Below are 22,955 nucleotides of genomic sequence, written 5' to 3' on the forward strand. Positions count from 1 at the left end.
CTTAGCAGACGCCCTTATCCAGGGCGACTTACAATTGTTACAAGATATCACATTGTTTTAACATACAATTACCCATTTATACAGTTTGGTTTTTACTGGAGCAATCTAGGTAAAGTACCTTGCTCAAGGGTACAACAGCAGTGTCCCCTACCAGGGACTGAACCCACGACCCTCCGGTCAAGAGTCCAGAGCCCTAACCACTACGCCACACTGCTGCCTGAATAGACCAGACACCTTTCTCCACCCATTCACTGTAAATGAAGGATTTTCTCTTAATTAGGATACATCTATTGTTCCAGATTGGAGTAGTATGCGGAGTGAAGTTATGTGTTTATGTATTAGTTTCCAATAACGGAGGACTTGCTGATGAAATGCAGATAATTTAATGGGCAGTTTAGAAATCTCAAAAACACATCTTAATAAATAATCTATACCACCAAAACTCTTAAAGATTTTAGAATGAAAATCAAACCAAAAACTTTCACATTTTCGAATAAAACCTGATAACCATTTTAACTTGATGGTCCCATCCTAAGAGGGTATGTGTGGTCCCATCCCTGGGGATCTCTGGCACTGCTCTGGCCTGGTTCTCCTCCTACCTCTCCAACCGCACTTACCAGGTAACCTGGCGTGGAGCAACCTCCACACCTCACCCTCTCTTAACTGGAGTCCCACAAGGGTCAGTCTTGGGTCCTCTACTGTTCTCTCTCTACACCCGCTCCCTGGGCCCCCTCATTGCATCCTATGGTTTCTCATACCATTTCTATGCTGATGATGCTCAGATTTTCCTCGCCTTCCCCACCTCTGACTCCACCATCTCCTCCCGTATCTCTACCTGTCTGTCTGCTATTTCCTCCTGGATGCACTCGCATCACCTCAAAATCAACCTCTCTAAATCTGACCTCCTTTTCTTTCCCTCCTCCTCCCCCTCCTCTGATCTCTCTATCTCTGTTCCTCTGGAATCTACCACACTCTCTCCCTCTTCCTCTGCTAAGAACCTTGGAGTCACCCTGGACCCCTGCCTCTCTTATTCCCAGCACATCTCCACTCTGGCACGCACTTGCCGATTCTTCCTGAGCAACATCCGAAGAATCCGACCCTTCCTCACCAACTATGCTACCCAGCTCCTGGTCCAGGCCCTGGTACTCTCCCGCCTAGACTACTGCAACTCCCTCCTGGCTGGCCTCCCTGCATCCGCCACCCGTCCGCTCCAGCTCATCCAGAACTCTGCTGCCCGCCTGGTGTTCTCTCCTCCTCGCTTCGCCCACGCTACTCCACTACTCCGCTCGCTCGACTGGCTCCCGATCACCGCTCGCATCCAGTTCAAGACTCCAGACCCTCATCTCTCCCTACACCCCCACTCGACCTCTCCGCTCCGCCTGCACGAGAAGACTAGCTCTACCTCCGCTACGCTCCCCTGCCTCCAGAGCCCGCTCCTTCTCCACCCTTTGCTCCGCAGTGGTGGAATGACCTTCCTACAGATGTCAGGACTGCCCAGTCCCTGACCACATTCCGGCGCCTCCTTAAGACTCACCTCTTCAAACAGCACCTGTAGAACTCCTCTGTTTGTATCCTAGGACACTATCACCCTTCATGTAAATGTGCTTTATTTTGCTCTTATCTGCCCCCTATTTTACTGCATTTAATCCTGTACTTCAGAATACTGTAATCTGCCAAGTGTTTAACCTGTAGTACTTTGTATTTAATCACATCCTGATGTAACTATCACTATTTAATCATATCCTGATGTAACTATCACTATTATCTGCTGTATTATTGAATTGTGGTTTGTCACACTTGTACTTTGCTTGAACAAAAGTTATTGTATTTCTTGCTCTTATTGTATTACTTGTATTGTAACACTTGAAATGTATTTGCTTACGATTGTAAGTCGCCCTGGATAAGGGCGTCTGCTAAGAAATAATAATAATAATAATAATAATAATAATAATAATAATAATAATAATAATATGTGTGCAGCGCGCACGTGCCAGGCTCTTAAATACGTCATCACGCAGCTCAAGTGCATTTCACGAATCCTTACACCCCTATCACGTGATCATTTCACAACTAAGGAACTAAACAGTAACTCACACACATTTTTTGGGGGGTTGTATTCTTCTCATTCAGCCAAACCATAACTGTAACCCGTAATGTATTTCTATAGGCTAATTTTGAAGAAACATTGTTTTATTGATTAATTAATTATTTTGATCCTCCTTAATTATTTTCCAGATGTAATCGTTTTTAATCTCATCTCCAAAATGACGTACCATTTTGAATGAGAGCAATCAGCAGACAAATACGTGTTTAATGGGGTTTGTGAATCTCTAAATATACAGGGACAGAACAAGAACTGAAATATTTGTTGTTTGTGGGCTACATTTATATTTGACTGATTTTAAATTCTTTCATTGATATTTTCTTTGTGTTTAATCTTTCACACCTCGCTGTGTGAAGGTCTGATGTGGCAGCATGCAGAGAATTGGATGCGTTGTTTTTAATATCCGCGCTATATCAATATGAACCATTAAGATTCTACCCCGGGAACTGAAAATATTTATAACATTAGGAACATGTGTATCCTTTTAGAATTTTTTATTTTCTTGTTGCTTGTAACACCACAGCATTGGAGAGAGCCGACACTTTTAAATATCTAGGGGTTTATATTGACACAACTCTTCAATTTGATAAACCCATTAAAGATGTATGTAGTAAAATTGGAAGGAAGCTTGGAGGATTGTGTGGTCAGCGCCACTGTGTAAGCTTTACAGCAAGGTTTAAATGAGTTACTTGTGTTCCCTATTCTAGACTATAATGATGTGATGTGCGGGTCTGCTAGTGAGGAATCGCTGAAGAAGATCGATACAATGTGTAACAGGATGTGTATCTGTGTGCTCCCGTGTACTCCGCTAGCGCATCACTGCAGCGCGTATTCGACATTAAACTTGCGATCGCCTGCTAACACAAGGAATTATCACTGGAATCGGATTCTCTTTAAAGGGGCACACAACACATTACCAGTTTATTTAAACAGCTTGTTTCTGAGTTTACCTGTAAATACAGCCTATCGTAATGTCTGAGACACACAATACTTTAATATACCGACTGGAAAAAGTGCTGCGGGAAGAAAGTCTTTCGTTTTGTTCTGCTGCTACAGACTGGAAGCTGTTACCCGCAGGACTGAGACCTGACATCTCCTGTGGGAATTAAAAAAACAAACCCTGTTGTTCTAGTGCTTAAACAGGCTTGTGTGTGTGCTGTGTAAATCTGAGGTGTACTTTGTGTATTGTCTTGTCATTGTGCGTTTATATTATTTTTATTTTTGAAACCTGTAACCTGCTGCTGTTATTTCTAGCACGCCTTTGTAAACGAGCTACTTGTAGCTCACATGGCCTTCCTAAATAAAGAATTAAAAATCAAATCAATAAATAATAAAGAGCGCGTCGCGTTTCCGGTTATAACCGCACTGAAATATACTGGCTTTAAAACAAGAAAAGACAACCGATGCAGCTGCGCAGCAGAGACAAGAGAACGAGGCAAGCGCGTTTATTGTGTGGAAAGTAACTGTAATGTTATTACTGCCATTGAAAGCTAAACGCGTTATATTACCTCGTTATTGACTAAAGTAATATTATTACAGTAAGGCGTTACTAAGGTAACGAGATGCCGTTCAAACCGTCATCACAAACATACGTGTAACAGAACATTCCTTAATTTTACATGTTATAGATTTGGGGCTAAAACACAAAGTCAGACTCTTCAGCCCTGATATTAAACAGTTGTTAATATCCGTTGTTTCATTCCTAATCTTAACATTGTAATATTTGTTGGGGGATTTAGAAACAGTTTCATAGAATATCTGATTCGGCAGTTTCTGCTCCCCCTGCTTGTCTAAACCTGGCCTCAGTCCCAAACCCCGCCTCTCAGAGCTTTACACAACTCCAGGAAATCAGCGCAGTGAAGTTTCGTTTCTTGTGAAATCGTCAGTCTCTCTGTCTCTCTGTCTCTCTCTAGCAAGAATGGCTTCAAACTTGTGGTCAGAGGAGCACTTGAACTGTCCAGTATGTCTGGAGCTATTGAAGGATCCAGTCGCTATCCCATGTGGACACAGTTACTGTATGGGGTGTATTAAGAACTACTGGGATCAGACTGATCATACAGGTGTCTACAGCTGCCCCCAGTGCAGAGAGACCTTTACCCCAAGGCCTGTTCTGCGCAGAAACACCGTGCTGGCTGAAGTTGTGGAGAAATTAAAGAAGACAGGACTCAATCCTCCTCCTGCTCAAAGTTATGCTGGACCTGGAGATGTGCCGTGTGATTTCTGCACTGGGAGAAAGTTCAAAGCTGTGAAATCCTGTTTGACGTGCCTGGCCTCTTACTGTGAGACACACGTCAAGCCACACTATGAGGGGGCTGCTTTCAAGAGGCACAAGCTGATCAATGCAATTGGAGATCTGGAGCAGAAGCTTTGTGCTGAACACCAAAAGGTTTTAGAGGTCTTCTGTAGAACCGATCAGACGTGTATTTGCTTGTTGTGTGCAGACAAGGAACACAAGAGCCATGATACAGTCTCAGCTGAGACAGAAAGGACCAGGAAACAGGTAAGGGTTTGAACCATTTCCTTGTAGCTATCCTAGAAGATAAGAATTCCCAGGGATATTTAACATGTCTGTTTACTAGGTTATACAGTTTCACATCAGATCAGATTTTAATTGTATATTAAGAGCTATTTAAAGAGCCCTAGTTTTTTAATTGCTCTTTCTAAACTATGATGCACTACAATGTATTTCAGGGTGTAACAGGGGCGTTGTTATGGGTGTGGCTATCGCTGATTGACAGGAGAGACACAGGAGGTTTTCTATGATATAAAAAACACAAAACATTCAAAACAAAACACTGCTCGAAAACAACTAGAAAATAAAAGTTGACCAAACAAGAAAGGAGGTCCCGCTCCAGGAACAGTCTCCCTGACACCTCCTCTCTAGACTTGGGTGGGATTAAAATCCCCTAAACTTGTTCCCTATTCCTTCCAGTGCTAGCGATCCTGGTTAACTCACACAGTGATCCGAGATACATTTTTCCTCTTGTGTTTTTCTCACCCTGGTTAACACACGCAGTCGTGAGGATCCTACAGCAACACTCTCCTTCCCAGACAGTCTGTATCCCTGCTTGTAGAACCAAGAAACTGGCTTTTCAGACCCTTTTTAAAGGCATGTGGCCGGGGCTAAGAGATAATCAATTAATCGATTAACACCTGGCCACATTCCACACCTAGATTTGAATATACCCTGCCATATCTAGCACAATCTTGATTATCAAAAACATTATTTACAATCAAACAAAATCACACTGTTTACACGTGCAGGACCTCAGCCCTGCCTCACAGGGTAAGAAAGATTTGTTCAGCTGTTTTGTGGTGCATTGGAATTTGAAGTGTAAAATTAGCATGATTTATATTCCTAGTGTTTTTTAGATGTATCTTGCAATTTAATTAAATCATAGATCAGTTTAATTGTTTAAGATATTATAGTTTAATTGGTAAAACTGTTTAAAAACAGCATTCCTAGCAAAGTCAAGCACCTAATTAAAAAGCAAAAAACAAAAAAGAAACAAGATTAATATGATATACAATATACAATATTAATAAGATATTCAATATACAAGATTAATATGAGGTACAATATACAAGATTAATATGAGGTACAATATACAAGATTAATATGATATACAATATACAAGATTAATATGATATTCAATATACAAGATTAATATGATATTCAATATACAAGATTAATATGAGGTGCAATATACAAGATTAATATGATATTCAATATACAAGATTAATATGATATTCAATATACAAGATTAATATGATATTCAATATACAAGATTAATATGAGGTACAATATACAAGATTAATATGATATACAATATACAAGATTAATATGATATTCAATATACAAGATTAATATGATATTCAATATACAAGATTAATATGATATACAATATACAAGATTAATATAATATGCAATCTACAAGATTAATATGATATTCAATATACAAGATTAATATGAGGTACAATATACAAGATTAATATGATATTCATTATACAAGATTAATATGATATACAATATACAAGATTAATATGAGGTGCAATATACAAGATTAATATGATATTCAATATACAAGATTAATATGATATTCAATATACAAGATTAATATGAGGTACAATATACAAGATTAATATGATATTCATTATACAAGATTAATATGATATTCAATATACAAGATTAATATGATATTCAATATACAAGATTAATATGATATTCAATATACAAGATTAATATGATATACAATATACAAGATTAATATGATATTCAATATACAAGATTAATATGATATACAATATACAAGATGAGAAATGTTGTTGTTTGTTTGTTCTGTTTTAGGTTATTTTATTTTATTTTATCACATGGAAAGCGATGAAGTCAATGTGAATTGAGTAACCATGTCCAGTGTTTTTCCAGTGTTTATTGGGTATACACTGATTTCATTGTTTTGTATCAGTGCTGTTTTATCTGTGTTTATCAATTAAAAACGGAAATCAGAAGCCCTAAATATCCATTAAAGAGAAAGCTGCTTCAGTTTCCTAGGTGCTTAACAAAACAAACATGTAACACATGCTAGATCAGCCATCATTCACTGTTACTAGTATGAAACAGTACCATCTAGTGGACAGCTACTGTGGATCAACTGTCCTTTTGTATTGCTGTCAGCTGTGCACTAGATGGTGTTGTATCTTACTACTATACACACATGTTGTCTGATCTAGCCTGTGCTGCAGATGTCTATGGCGTGCAACTAGAACTGAAGATCAAATTATATTCGAGAACCACTCAGAATTAAAGCAAACATTGTAAACAGGTAAGGGGACAAGAAAACATAACATATATTTAAACTAAATTGATTCTGTCAGGTTCAATAGCATACTTCAACAGGCCTGTGTTGGGTGTGACAGGATATCACTCAATGCCCCATCAGAAATGTCACTGTGTCACTGTGTTTCTACACAGAAGCAGCTGGGAGAGACACAGACAGAAATACAACAGAGAATCCAGGAGAGACTGAAAGAAACAGAGCAGCTGAAACAGGCTGTGGAGTCACTGAAAGTGGGTATTGAAAGAGGGGGTTATTATTATTATTATTATTATTATTATTATTATTATTATTATTATTATTATTATTATTAGAATAAACAGATGGACTGGAACACATCTACAGAAGTTTACTGTCTATGCCTGATGTGTTTTTGATATTAATTCTAACCATGTCTCCTCTACTGTGTTCTTTCACTCAGAGATCTGCATGCATAGAAATAAAGGAAAGTGAGAAGATCTTTACTGAGCTGATCCGATCCATTGAGAAGATCCACACTGAGGTTATTGAGCTGATTGGAGCTAACGAGAAGGCTGCAGTGAATCAGGCTGAAGGACGCATGAAGAAACTGGAGCAGGAGATTGCTGAGCTAAGGAGGAGAAACGCTGAGCTGAAACAGCTTTCAGAGACAGAGGATCACATCCATTTTCTACAGGTAACATCACTGCTTGTTAGAAAATCTCAAGTCCATAACTGGGACGGTTTCAGACAGACCTCTCCAATTGAATGAATCCTTGCTTTTCCCCAGGAATGTTTTGGACCCCATTCTGTTTCACTGAAAACTCATTTTCTCCACTTTCCTGTTGTAGAATTTCCAGTCTCTCTGTGCCCCCCCTGAAGCTGGAGACTTACCCAGCGTTACTGTCAATACAGACATCTCTTTTGGGGCTGTGAGGAAAGCTGTATCTGAACTTAAAGACCATATTGAGGACTTCTGCAAGGGGGAATTAGCCAAAATAACCACAACAGGTTGGTGTGAAATAGATTCCTTTGGTAGAGATTTCTCAAATAGACCATGGCTTGAGGAGGGACAGGACTTGCAAGACATTAATAAAGACCTCTTGCAGATTGTTGGCTATATGAATATTGCAGGAGGGAGGCAGCATCGAAGAATGAGCAGGGAGGAGAGATTTTTACACCCTGAAAAGCCTTGAATAAGTCTTGTTTCTTTTCAGATTGCTGTTTGGAGTCTTGTGTGTGTTGTGTATTAATCCACATGTTTAATTTCTCTCTTTTTTCTGCTCAGTGAATAAAGTTGCAGTTTACAGTCTGCAGGCTCCAGAGCCAAGGAACAGAGCTGAGTTTTTAAAATGTAAGTCTGTTTGCACTGAAACATTTGATTGAAAGATGTGTCACTCCATTGTGAGAAGAGCTAACACTACAGAACAGGGAGGGGTGGAGCTTGAGGGCAGCAATTATTATTATTTATTAGTAATTGTGAAGCCATTAATCTACACTCCTCTCCATCAAGTATTCGTTCAGATGAATACATGGAGGGAGGAGGGAGCAGGGAGGAGAGAACATGGAGAAGATATCAGGGAGCCGGGAAAATGGAGGAAGGAGGAGGGAGCACTGTGGAGGGAGCAGGGAGGAGGGAGAAAAGAAGATTGAGGCGGGAGCATAGAGGGAGAAGGGAGGAGGGAGCAGTAAGGCCGCATGGATGAGGAAGCAGGGAGGAGGGAGCATAGAGGGAGGAGGGCACAGGGAGGAGAGAGCAGGGAAAAAGGAGGAGGGAGGATGCAGCAGGGAGCATGCAGGAGAGATGAGGGAGGAGGTGAATTGTGTGAATTGTGACAGGAGTTAAATTAGGTGTGATCCTTCATTTTCCATTTTAAACGTGATTCAAATGCGTTTGTCTCTAGACTGATGTGAACTGGGGGAACGCTAATCAAAGTTTTTCAGCGTTTATATTTATGTCATGTAAACTAGATAACTCTGCTATTCAGAAGAAGCTTCTTTTTATACATGGGATATAAACAGAAAAACTGTGTCATGCAAGATATAGCAAAGTTATATTGTGAAAAACCACAATGTGAAACAACACAGAGCACAGAAATGACACATTTTTGCATTGTCGTTGAGACACTAATGACTCAATAATCATCAATTGAATTTGTAAAAGGGGGGAGAAAAGGTCACACACTCAAACACACACTCACCCTGCCTATCACATACACACACACACCCTGCCTATCACACACACACTCACACACACACACACACACACACCCTGCCTATCACACACACACTCACACACACGCTGCCCCATGTGGTATTTTTTATAATCTCAGGTGAGCATTTTTTTCCCTTACTCTGCTTAGTTTATGTCAGTGAGTTTTTAGACAGAGAGAGAACTCCATAAAGAATTGAATTTAAAATAGCAACAACTCTGATAACGTGCACACAGTTTAAAATAAGGTTTGCATTGTGTGAGACAGTACAGAGAAAACCGCGATTGCTGTGGTCTGTACTAGGAGTGATACGAGACTGCAACTAAAGAGAACACTTTGAACTTGTAACTTAAAAACAGCACGTTCCCTTTCAAGCACGAAATGGGTATGAAACCTTTTAAAAAATAAATAAATAAAAATACATTTAAAAAAAGAAACTCTTCTGCTAATAAGCTAACGTTTCCTGTAGTTTTTCAGGTGTTGTGGAGCTGAATTCTTCTTCTCTGCAGAGTGACATTTCTGTTTTGTTTCTGTTTTGTATTTTAGCCGTCACGGTTTCTGTGGCAATTGTTAGGGAGCGTGTTAAAATGACGCGCTTTCACATTTCTATTTTTCCATTTCTGTGTTCACGGGTTTGTTCTGAGGGTGGTTGTGTTTGCTCACATTTCTGTGAACCCTTTTTGTGTGAAGTGGATTCCCTTCAGTCCGAATCAGAGCGTATTTCAAAGCCCGTTGGTGTGGGTCCGGGTGATTTTTCGGGTGTCCGGTTTCTCCATGTTCGCGGTGACTCCCTCATGGAAATGCAGCTCTGTCCTCAGATGGGATGCGGAGCGGCTGTTGCCGAGGTGGTTCCGATGTTGGAAACGCGGGTTTCTCTTGGATTGATCAGGGAGGGCTGGACGGGTTTCTTTATCAAGCGCTCCCGAGAGGATTGTGGGATGTGCTGCTGTTTAATATAACGTTATAACTACATTAATAACATACGCGTACAGACACCTTACAGTACGCTGCTAAAGAATAAGAATCACAGATATTAAAAATAAAACATGTCTATATATGTTCGTTGCTGTGAGGGCAGATTCACACCCCAGCGCTTTGGTATCTCTGGGTTTGAAACGGCGCTCCATAAGTGTAACACCTATTATTATTATTATTATTATTATTATTATTATTATTATTATTATTATTATTATTATTATTTAGTTTTATTTATCAGAAATATAAAAACATATTATTTCTATTGTGTGTGTGTGTGTGTGTGTGTGTAAACATTATTTTTTTAAACTATAATAACGTTCCACTGCGGCTCTCAGTGATGAAGTTTCATGATTGCTTCAGCTCACATTCAGCAGGTTCATCAGGCTGTGTGACTGACATATAATCTGACCAATGAAAACGCACAAAGGGTGGAAACGGTTTTATTATTGGCTGATCGCCCCAAAACAGCAAAAAAAACGTCTGATTACTTGTGGAGAAGGGAGGAGAGAGCAGGGAAGATGGAGGAGGGAGCAGGGAGGATGGAGGAGGGAGCAGGCAGGATGGAGGAGAGAGCAGGGAGGATGGAGGAGGGAGCAGGGAGGATGGAGGAGGGAGCAGGCAGGATGGAGGAGGGAGCAGGGAGGAAGGAGCAGGGAGGATAGAGGAGGGAGCAGGGAGGAAGGAGCAGGTAGGATGGAGGAGGGAGCAGGGAGGAAGGAGGGTTGAGCAGGGAGAATGGAGGGGGAGCAGGGAGGATGGAGGAGGGAGCAGGCAGGATGGAGGAGGGAGCAGGGAGGATGCAGGTGGGAGCAGGGATCAGGCAGCATGGAGGAGGGAGCAGGGAATAGGGAGCAGGGAGGATGCAGGTGGGAGCAGGGTGGAGGGGGGAGGGTGGAGGGAGCAGGGTGGATGGAGTAGGGAGAAGGGAGCAGGGAGGATGCTTGTGGGAGGAGGCAGGAGGGTGGAGGGAGCATTCAAGAGGGAGAAGGAAGCATAGAGGAAGGAGCAGGGAGGATGGAGGAGGGAGCAGGGACTGATGAAGCAGGGAGGAGGGAGTGATTTGAGGACGGCGCAGACAGTGACTGTTGTATGTTTCAATTCTATTTCTCTCTCTTTTTTTCTGCCCAGTGAATGAAGTTGCAGTTTACAGTCTGCAGGCTCCAGAGCCAAGGAACAGAGCTGAGTTTTTAAAATGTAAGTCTGTTTGCACTGAAACATGTGATTGAAAGATGTGTCACTCCATTGAGAGAAGAGCTAACACTGCAGAACAGGGAGGGGTGGAGCTTGAGGGCAGCAATTATTATTATTTATTAGTAATTGTGAAGCCATTAATCTACACTCCTCTCCAACAAGTATTGGTTCAGATGAATACATGCAGAATGACTGGGGGAGGGGCATTTGTTGCCTGTTTTTCCACTCAGACCTTTCTCTCCCTAAATATCTTGGTATCCCTGAATAGATAATCATCCCATCTTTTAATACATGTACAATGCATGTGAAACCAGTTGTGGGGTAAAATGAACAGCTATCCCTCCCAGTCATCCTGTGCTGGTAGTAAATGTATATTGCAGTATCACTGCACTTGTGGGATGGATTGCTCATTAAAGTATTAGACAGATATTTGAAGAGTGGGTGATATTCTATTGAAGATATTTAGTAAGCAAGGGGTCTGAGTGGGTAAAATGGCAACACATACCCTGTAGGAACATTAAGTGAACTGTAATTGTATGCAGAGCTGCATTTGATTGGTTCCAATTGAAGAAGTTTGATAAGATTGAGGAATTATAATGAACAAAACAATCAAACAGCAAGAGGGTTTAAAGGGTTCATAAGGACCTTTGTATTTTATTGTGTTGCATGTTCCCATGTGTTGCTACAACTGTTTACGTGAGGTGTGTGTATTGTTTTAATTAGTTTTATTATTTTTACATTTTGACCACTTTTTTATACTTATAGATAGCTTCACATGTAATTGCATGGGCCTCTCAGAACTACATTTCCCATCATCCTCCTGCTCACATATGTAATTGAGATGGAATTACCAGTGAGCAGGAGGATTATGGGAAATGTAGTTCTGAGAGGTCCATGCCGGTCCACGGGAAGCCATCTTGAGGCAGAAAATGCAATTTAAAAGTTTAAAAAAGTGGTCAAAATGTATTAAAAAAAATAATTAAAACAACACACACACCTTCCATAAACAGGATGTGAGGATGCAGCAGACAATGACTGTTGATTTTCTCAGTGATTTGACTTTTCTAACCGTCTCTCCTCTACCCGTCCTCTTCTCTTCAATCAGATTCCTGTCAGCTCACACTGGACCCCAACACAGCGCATAGAGAGCTCTGTCTGTCTGAAGGGAACAGAAAGGTGACATGGAGGAGAGAGACCCAGAGATATCCTGATCACTCAGAGAGATTTGAGAGCTGGTTCCAAGTGCTTTGCAGAGAGGGTTTGTCTGGGACTCGCTGTTACTGGGAGATTGAGTGCAGTGGGAGAGGGGCTTCTATAGGAGTCACATATAAAGGGATCAGCAGGAAAGGAGCAGATCGTTCCTGTGGACTTGGATTCAATGACAAGTCCTGGAGTTTGCGCTGCTCTGGTTCCAGTTACACTGCCCGGCACAATAACAATCACACTGCAATAACTGCCCCCCACTCCCCCAGAATAGGAGTGTATCTGGACTTTAATGCCGGCACGCTGTCCTTTTATGGCGTCTCTGACACAATGACCCTCCTGCACAGATTCCAAACCACATTCACTGAGCCGCTCTATCCTGGGTTTTGGCTTCATTATGTTTCCTCTGTAACAATCTGCCAGCTGAACTAGACTGTTTTGTGTTGTAAGAAACCCTTTGTATTGAACTCCCTGTCTGTCCTCTCCACTCCTCGGGTGAAGGGAATGTTCAATCTGACACAACTTTGGATGAAAGTTAGGGGGTAAAACGGCGCCACCTGCAGAGCGAAACGAGGTGAATTATTTGTTTTTAGCAACAAATGGATTTCATACGAAATAACTGTATTTAATTTATTTTTTAAGAATTGTTATGTTTTATATATATTTTAGAAAATGGCATCCAATAGTCAGTGCTGTAACAGTTTTAATAAAGTGAACTTACGTTTGCTTTATTGTGTGTGTGTTTTTGTTTTTTGATTTCCATAAAATATTTAATATTTCAGATTTTAGTAATGTGATTTAATAAAAAAAATTAACGTGATAGACTGACTTTTTCTCATTTCTTAATAATCATTAACATGGTTTTTCAAATGAGAATGAGAAAGAAAGAGGGGAATGAGAGAGAAAGAGGTCTGATAAAGCATAGGGAAGCATTGTAAAGCACAGAGAGGTCTGGTAAAGCATAGGGAAGCATTGTAAAGCACAGAGAGGTCTGGTAAAGCATAGGGAAGCATTGTAAAGCACAGAGAGGTCTGGTAAAACATAGGGAAGCATAGTAAAGCCCAGAGAGGTCTGGTAAAGCATAGTGAAGCATTGTAAAGCACAGGGAGGTCTGGTAAAGCATAGGGAAGCATTGTAAAGCACAGAGAGGTCTGGTAAAGCATAGGGAAGCATTGTAAAGCACAGAGAGGTCTGGTAAAGCATAGGGAAGCATTGTAAAGCACAGAGAGGTGTGGTAAAGCATAGGGAAGCATTGTAAAGCACAGAAAGGTCTGGTAAAGCATAGGGAAGCATTGTAAAGCACAGAGAGTTCTGGTAAAGCATAGGGAAGCATTGTAAAGCACAGAGAGGTCTGGTAAAGCATAGGGAAGCATTGTAAAGCACAGAGAGCTCTGGACTCTAACCCTGGGCTTGAGACTCAGCTCAGTGATTTGGATTCCTGAACAGCTTCTTAGTAAAGGTATTATTCAGCATGCCGCCGCACCGTGAACTAATAAGAAAAGACTTTCAGTACCTGGCAGGCTCTTGTGACATATCAGGAGGGTCATTCTCTTTACTCCTTCTTCTTCTCCTTGGAGTCGGGTCCATGCCTCTCTCTACTGAATCACTCGTTCCTCAGTTAGCTGGGTTTCTCCTCTGCAACACAATTGAAACAAGTCCGTTGTTAAAGAGTACAGCGCTTCAAATGTCATTTTTCTTTCTCTTTCTTTAGACCGGCCCCTTATCTTTTCATGCTGTTTGAAATCATCCCGACCGCTTCTTGTTATCACAGTTACTCAAATGCTGGGTTCGTTTTTGGAAACGTCTGTGTTGCTAATGGAGTGCCATGGGAGCATTGTATTTTAAACAATTTTGTATCAATTAAGATTATGTTTCATTTTGAATGATTCATTTTGAACTTTAAATATACAGGTTAATACTAACAGTTACAACAGCACTTAATAGGAAAAATAAACAATGATCTTTTTGTGTGTTTTGTCCAGTTGTTCTGCTTGGATTTTGGTGTCTGAGCAAATTTATATTAGACCTTGAGTTTCTCACAATGTTCATGTCGTTAGGGTTACCCGATTTGCCCTGAAAAACTAAATAAGACGTTCTTTTTCTCCAAGTCACTGACGCAGAACCAAAATAACAGTATTGTGCAGTAAAGAAACAAGGACCAGGGGTCACAAAGTCACAAATGGAGATTAGATAAAGGGGCATTCAGAACAGAAAATAGGAGGCACTTTTTTACACAGAGAATTGTGAGGGTCTGGAACCAACTCCCCAGTAATGTTGTTGAAGCTGACACCCTGGGATCCTTCAAGAAGCTGCTTGATGAGATTCTGGGATCAATAAGCTACTAACAACCAAACGAGCAAGATGGGCCGAATGGGGCCTCCTCTCGTTTGTAAACTTTCTTATGTTCTTATATTTATATATATATATATATATATATATATATATATATATATATATATATATATATATATATATATATATATATAATTATATCGAAATAATCTTATGGTTATAATTAGTTTAACTGAAACAGTATTGAAACTGTTTTTTCAATATAACTTTTTTTTTAAATTCACAAATTAACTTTTACAATTCTTTAAATCTCATAATCATTTACAAGCGTACAGTAATCTAGAGCAAAGAGTTATCATTTAGAGTTGTCAATAATGGATCTGAATGAAAATTGATAAGTAGATTAATAATTATTAATCCTGAGATAGTTCGGAGTCCCCACTTGCAGAGTACAGAACGACGCTCACACACGGCTGTGTGTGTTTCTGTAATATAAGTACACTATGCCAGTACATTGGAGGTAACTGGTATAAAATAGTTATAGTGATTAGGATGCAAACTGTGCTTTTAATTTTCAACCAATATAAAACGTCACCAGGTTCATAATTCTTTATATAAATACCCCCCACATTATAGTCCCCATTTAGATAGTACAGAACGACACAAGTCCCCACTTGCAGAGTACAGAACGATGGTCACACACTGCTCTGTGTGTTTCTGCAAAATAAATAGAGCTACTGTAGGTAAGAAAAGGGGATATTATAGCTAATTAGTAATGGACACTTAGACCAATTGCATGTTTTATTGGTGCTCTTGTTTTGCTATTTTTATTAATTGATAATAATAATAATAATAATAATAATAGATTAAATAATGCAGCTTGAATGTAAAAAGCAGTCCTCTTTAAATGAATATGACTAAGTGAAAGATGCAGCATTAATTAGTCTTATTGTATTGCTGGCATGATTGTTTCTGAAACAACGTGATTGATGCTGCATTGCTTAAAAAAAGAAGTTAAACAAATACTTCCATCATAGAATTTTACATTCTTAATATTATAATTAAACTACATTTGCTATGAAGAGAGTCTTCCATAGTTTGTTCAACACTCAGGCACTCAGGCCCAAATTTATAAAGTGGAGAAACTGAGTGTAAAAAGCCCTGTAATGTGCGTGTTCAGTACGGCCGCACTCAGCGTCAAAAGAACCACCTGTGTTTTAATCAGGTGAAGCAGGTGATTCTGCAATCAAACAATTTAAATACCTCAGTGAGCTGGTTTCCCAGCTGGCTCAGGCTCTCAGCCATCAACATCAAAGGCACAGTGTGTGAACCACATGTGTGTGTAAGGCACTGCACTACCACCACCAGCCTACAGGGGCAGCACTGAGAAAAAACATTTACACACTTGGGGACCCCCCAAGTCCCCACTTGATCATTTCAAAAAAACTTCACTGGGGGGAGGGGGTCTAGGCATCATTTTAAGTTGATTTAAAGGCTTTCCCAAGTGAGGTCTTGGATTTGGTCCCACTTAGATAGGTAGACAAGAACACACACACACACACACACACACACACAAATACACACAGGTACTGACACACACACACACAGGTACAGACTCACAAACACACACAGGTACTGACATACAAACAGATACACACACACACACACACACACACACACACACACACACAGGTACAGACACACACACACTAAGATACTGACCCGCACACAGGTACTGACACACACAATCACACACACTTACTGACATATACACACACACAGGTACTGACACAAACAAACACACACACACACACAGGTACTGACACAAACAGGGCAGCAGTGTGGAGTAGTGGTTAGAGCTCTGGACTCTTGACCGGAGGGTCGTGGGTTCAATCCCAGGTGGGGGGACACTGCTGCTGTACCCTTGAGCAAGGTACTTTACCTAGATTGCTCCAGTAAAAACCCAACTGTATAAATGGGGAATTGTATGTAAAAATAATGTGATATCTTGTAACAATTGTAAGTTGCCCTGGATAAGGGCGTCTGCTAAGAAATAATAATAATAATAAACACACACAGAGGTACTGACACACACACGCACAGGGTTTTATTCCTTACAGAACACATTTTTAATGTATTAAAGGCATTTAAAAGAAAAAGCAAAATACAAAACATAGATGATGTGACTGGATATAATAAAATACAATATTGTGCTCTTTACAGAGGGCAACACTAACAAAGAGAAGGTGCAGGCTTTACACAGGACCTGGAGGAGCAGCACAGCCGAGGAACAGGAGCGGTGCTCTGAAACGATGAGGAAAATGACCCCTCCACAGCGACCTGCAGACCACAGTCCTGATCAAAAGAAGAGCCTCTACAAGGACACCTTAAAGAATATTGCACAACAGGTCATCTGTGTGGTCAGCTTATACAAGAGATGGGCAACTCTAGTCCTCAAATTTGCAGCTTTCGTTCATGTTCTACCTCAGTTATCAAGCTCGTAAATGCTCATTGTCTTTTTTGTACTTATGTTTCTACCAGTTGCTAATCAGAAAATAAAACAAAGATGCCAGCCCCTCAAAGACTCAAAGAGCCAGTTCTTTATTTGCACCAAACAAACAATCTAAAACTCAGAATTAAAAACAAATGTTCCTGTCACACTCTGATGAGATGTTCTATCTTAAATAGGTGTCAATCCTACAAGAATTAGGAAGCAAGGGGGTCATAGTTCTCACTGTAGACTGCAGCAATAAATGATCATGATTTGGGACAGACAAGGGCCTGGCCTGGCTGAACGAGCAAATGGAGCTGCAGTGTTGCTTCCTTTCCACCTGCATAGGTCAGGCTTGTCTCTCATCTACAAATTCAGAATTGAAATATATCTTAACTTGTTTCATTGAATTGAAAAGTATGTTTTATAATAAACAGTGTGTGTTCTCATACTCACAAGCATTATATTGAAGGGTAAAGGTATACTTGACATTTTTGACATATGTAAACACTACTTACAAATCAGTTTCCTCATTTGAGTTAAGATTTTTTTTTTTAATTAAATTAAATTAATATTATTTTATACGTTTAATTTACTTTTAAAACTATATACTATTGTTTTTATTTTCCTCAAATTGGCAAGTTCCCTCAAAACCGCTGATAATTCCAGACACATTCTGAAATTGGACTAGAGAAGCCTGTTTTTAAATAATTCAAAATGAAGCTCCAGAATGGGAAAATTGACAAAAACAGCCATGGATCTTAAAGGGTAACAAAGGATGTTTTTTGTGTCACATGTCCTCATGTGTTGCTGCAGCTGCTAAAGTATGGTGAGTCTATTGTTTGTTTTTCTTTAATCTTGATCACTTTTTAAAATTGCATTCTGTTTCCAAGATTGCTTCACATGGGAGCGCACATGTGCCTGCTCAACTACATTTCCCATGATCCTCCTGCTCACATTGTAACAGGTAGATTTACCAGTGACCAATAGGATGATGGGAAATGTAGTTCTGAAAATTGCATGAGAAGACATCGTTGCGCTATCCTGGAAACAGCCAGGGAATACTGCAATTTAAAAGAGAAAACGGTCAAGATTTAAAAAATAATAATGAACACAACACACACACACTTTACTTTAGCAGTTGTTGCAACACATGGGAACATGTGACACACAAAAAAACCCTTTAACTCAAATGAGGAAATTGATTTGTAAGTAGTAATGTTTATTTATTTCCCCAAACCTCCCAGGTATCCCCTTTAAGTTGAATTACACAATATTTTTTTTGCTGGTATAACTTGTAGGAAGTACTTTTTTAATCTTTAGCTGTGCAAATGGCATTTGAAGTATTGAAAAATAAATGTATATATTACCATATTTTCCTTTGTGAGAATGTAGGTGGAAAATTGTAAACATTTAATAAGCTGATTATAATACATGCCAGCCAATCATACCCATTTTTAGAATCCCTTATAACATATTCACAAGCACATAATACATCAAACTAAATGAATTTAATAAAGATGCTGTATTTATTTTTTCATTTTTTAGGAAATGAAGGGCCAATACTAAAAGAGAGAAGGGCAGCACATTCAACACAAAATACACAAGTTAGATATTTTATTGATTTTTACATTATATTTAGTTTTGAATTAACTCACACACACACTGTAAGTGTATTAAAAATGAATGTATTCATACAACAGATTGAACATGTCCTGAAATAATTAAATAGTCTGCAAACTTAAAGTGTTTTACAATAAAACGTGTTTCCTGCCGTGTTGTCTGTTAGGAGTCGCGAGTGGAACCTCTGGCAGGAGCTCCTACAAAGCGCTGAGTGAAGGGAGGCTGGTGGCCATGGGCATGCCCAGAGGCATCCAGCTCAAGTGTCCTTCTGCTTCTGGAAAGCAGGATTTAGAGGCGATCACCAAGCAGCACGACCACATACACTTTGGCATGTTTGATTATTATTATTATTATTATTATTATTATTATTATTATTATTATTATTATTATTATTATTATTATTATTATTATCAGCAATTGCAATTCTTTGGCTGTATTTAAACAAAGACTACAACGTCCGCATTCTAACTCCAATTCAGTGAAAAAAATCAAATGGGTCCAAACGGCACACGTTTCACATGACATTGGCTGGGTTTACATGCTGGTGAAAATGTGTGTGTGTATATATATACACACACACATTTATATACACAATATATATATATATATATATATATATATATATATATATATATATATATATATATATATATATATATATATATATATATATTGTGAGGAAAGGGTAGTGTCGCCTTTAAGAAATGGCGACGCTAGGGGAGAAACTACACAACCCAGAAATCCAAGGGAGCCTGTCTTGTACTTACCTGTGTTACAGGACTGCTCCAGCAGAGGGAGCCTGTCTTGTACTTACCTGTGTTACAGGACTGCTCCAGCAGAGGGAGCCTGTCTTGTACTTACCTGTGTTACAGGCCTGCTCCAGCAGAGGGAGCCTGTCTTGTACTTACCTGTGTTACAGGACTGCTCCAGCAGAGGGAGCCTGTCTTGTACTTACCTGTGTTACAGGACTGCTCCAGCAGAGGGAGCCTGTCTTGGACTTACCTGTGTTACAGGACTGCTCCAGCAGAGGGAGCCTGTCTTGTACTTACCTGTGTTACAGGACTGCTCCAGCAGAGGGAGACTGTCTTGGACTTGCCTGTGTTACAGGACTGCTCCAGCAGAGGGAGCCTGTCTTGTACTTACCTGTGTTACAGGACTGCTCCAGCAGAGGGAGCCTGTCTTGTACTTACCTGTGTTACAGGACTGCTCCAGCAGAGGGAGTCTGTCTTGGACTTGCCTGTGTTACAGAACTACTCCAGCAGAAGGAGCGTACCCTGTACTTACCTGTGATCCAGGACAGCTCTAAGGAAGAGAGCTGGTCCTGTTCTTACCTGTGGACTAACTCACTTCGGAGGAAGGAACCTCTGTGCTACTCTCCTGTCTCCACGGATACAGTGGCCAGGGTGGGTCGCTCCAGTGGACTTGGTCCCACCTAAGTGGATCGTGCACAGGCCAAAGCCTGTAGAAGTGTAGTAGTTTTGAAATGGCTTAGAGAGGGTCGAAGAAGTGAGTTAGTCAGTGGCCCGTACAGGGCATTAGCCTTTAGCAGAAACTGCTTTATTGTGTAAATATTGTAAATAAAACATGCTTGCCTGCAAACGTATCGAGTCTGTGCCAGTTGGTGGGAACGGGAAACCAGTGGTCAGCAGCACCACGCTACTGGATCGTTTACAATATATATATTCTTTCTATTTTGTGAATAGGCTGTTATGTTTTTTTTTTATCGACAGTGTATAAATGTGATTTATTATTAGTAAGCCTATGTATGCTATTTATTCATTTACTTGTATGTTTACGTTGGAACTTTTATCAGATTTTACACAATAACGTGCGCTCTTAATTGTTGGGTTGGGTCCACAAAAAAAGACGGGGGCCGTAGATTGGGACGCCCCTCTGGGACTGCACTCCGCCTTCCCTGGAGAGTCGGAGCTCCTGAGAGCGCATCCCGGCCAGGCACCCCTGAGCCAGGACTGCGGGCTGAGCTTCGACGCCACCCAGGCCTTCACTGCTCCAGATAACAGCCTCCAGTTCTGTGTGGAGCCCCTCCACAGCTCCCTCACAAGGGCCCTCCGTCTGGCTCAGGCATCGGCTGGCAGGAAGGGGAGCTGCGAGGACAGCAGGCTGTGTGAATGGGGGGGAGGGGTATACTTTATATATCATCTCTCTCACTACACCCCCACTCGACCTCTCCGCTCCTCCTGCACTAGAAGACTGTCTGTACCGCCTCTACTCTCCCCTGCCTCCAGAGCCCGCTCCTTCTCCACCCTCACCCCGCAGTGGTGGAATGACCTTCCTACAGATGTCAGGACTGCCCAGTCCCTGACCACCTTCCGGCGCTTCCTCAAGACTCGCCTCTTCAGACAGCACCTGTAGAACTCCTCTTTTCCCTCTGGACACTTTATCACCATTCCTTAATGCGCTTTACTTGCACTTATGTGCTCCCTATTTTACTGCATTTAATTCTGTATTTGTTTATTTTAGCAGACGCCTTTATCCAAGGCGACTTACAGAGACTAGGGTGTGTGAACTATGCATCAGCTGCAGAGTCACTTACATTTACGTCTCACCCGAAAGACGGAGCACAAGGAGGTGAAGTGACTTGCTTAGGGTCACACAATGAGTCAGTGGTTTTCTTTACAGCTGTAAGAGCTGCTGGAAGGAGCCTACGATTTGCCTAGGATAGACAAAGTTTGGAATCATGGTTTAGTAGAAATGAGGTGGGTGTCAGTCTTCAATCATTTCGAGACAGTGATAGCCACACGTTCCCAAAAATTACACAAAACGGAGCGCTCCCAGTGCACATGGAATGTAGAATCTATTTCACCTTTTTGACAAATGGTACAAAAAGGATCTGTTGATATTTTCATTTGAAAACACTTGAGTTGAGGGTGAAAGCCAGGGGTAGGCAACCCTGGTCCTGGAGTGCCACAATCCTGCAGGGTTTGTAGGTATCTTCTAATCATTATTTGCTAAATACCTGGAACAAATGGGAATTCTGAACAATTAAGACAATCATTGAATCAATTAATTTATTAAGGGGCTTGGGTAAAACAAACAACAAAAGTGTCTGTGGCACGGGTTTCCTACCCCTGGTGTAAGCTAAGCCTTTACCAAGGAATGGAATTCTACTGTTTGGAATTCAATGTACAGTAATGCTGCCCCCTGCTGGTGTAATCTGGCAGTGCATCAGTGTTCAGAAATGCACAGGGTTTTGTGAACATAACAGATGGAAACTATCCATAACTCACCAGTATAATAGCGCAATCATACAAATCTCTTGTTATCAGCTATCTTGTAGTGTGTAATATTCATGCATTAACCTGTATGTTTTCTTATAAGATTACATGTGATTGTGTTCTCATTCTTCTGCTCTGTTCATAGTTGTATGGTTCTCATTATAACCACAGTTAGCTTTCTCTAGCAATCAGAAGAGCCAGCTACCTGTCTGGTGTCTTCTGGTTTTTGTAGCAGCTGTCAAAACTTTTACTCCAGGGGTGCCCAACTCCAGTCCTAGTAGGCCGTGGTGTCTTCTGGAATGTCAAAACTAATCTGTCAGTTTAGTTAACTGGCATAATTATTTGATAAATTAGAAACATTTAACACATGCTCAGGCCTATTAATGTTCAGATACTAGTGTAAGTTGAATCAAGTGCACCTTCTAAATCATCAACATGCAAAATACGGATGCGGTGTAAATTATTCGAATATTATTTGAATAAATGAGCTGGACGCAGACGTTTTACAATGTATCATTTTTATTTGTATTACTGCAGCTAGCTGATAAACACTTCCCTGTCTCTCAACACATTTAGCTGTCAATAAAGCTTATCGAATACAAGACCCCGAAACAACCCTATCCACTACTGCACACCAATCCCGAAAACCAACTGCAATACGAACAGGTGAGTTTATAAATGAACCAAACCCTAAACACCAATAATTCGTATTTCAATTATCATGATCTCAATAATACTGGTCATACTGCTGTTTTTTTAACCAAATAAGATTTTGTTTGTTTGTTTTTACTAACAATTATTACAGTATTAAAAGTTGAATAGCTGCATCAA

General features: G+C 40.4%; 1 protein-coding gene across 1 annotated transcript; it reads left to right on the forward strand.

The window, feature by feature from the left end:
- Positions 1-3,830: 3,830 nt before the first annotated feature.
- LOC131723142 (tripartite motif-containing protein 16-like) lies at positions 3,831-13,302 on the forward strand. The gene is made up of 6 exons (XM_059016602.1): positions 3,831-4,604; positions 7,077-7,172; positions 7,361-7,594; positions 7,749-7,908; positions 8,186-8,251; positions 12,385-13,302. Exons 1-6 carry the CDS (start codon positions 4,023-4,025, stop codon positions 12,912-12,914), a joined length of 1,668 nt encoding a protein of 555 aa, XP_058872585.1. The 5' UTR covers positions 3,831-4,022; the 3' UTR covers positions 12,915-13,302.
- The last annotated feature ends 9,653 nt before the right edge of the window (positions 13,303-22,955 follow it).

Source organism: Acipenser ruthenus, chromosome 53, assembly GCF_902713425.1.
Source record: "Acipenser ruthenus chromosome 53, fAciRut3.2 maternal haplotype, whole genome shotgun sequence".
Taxonomy (NCBI): Eukaryota; Metazoa; Chordata; class Actinopteri; order Acipenseriformes; family Acipenseridae; genus Acipenser; species Acipenser ruthenus.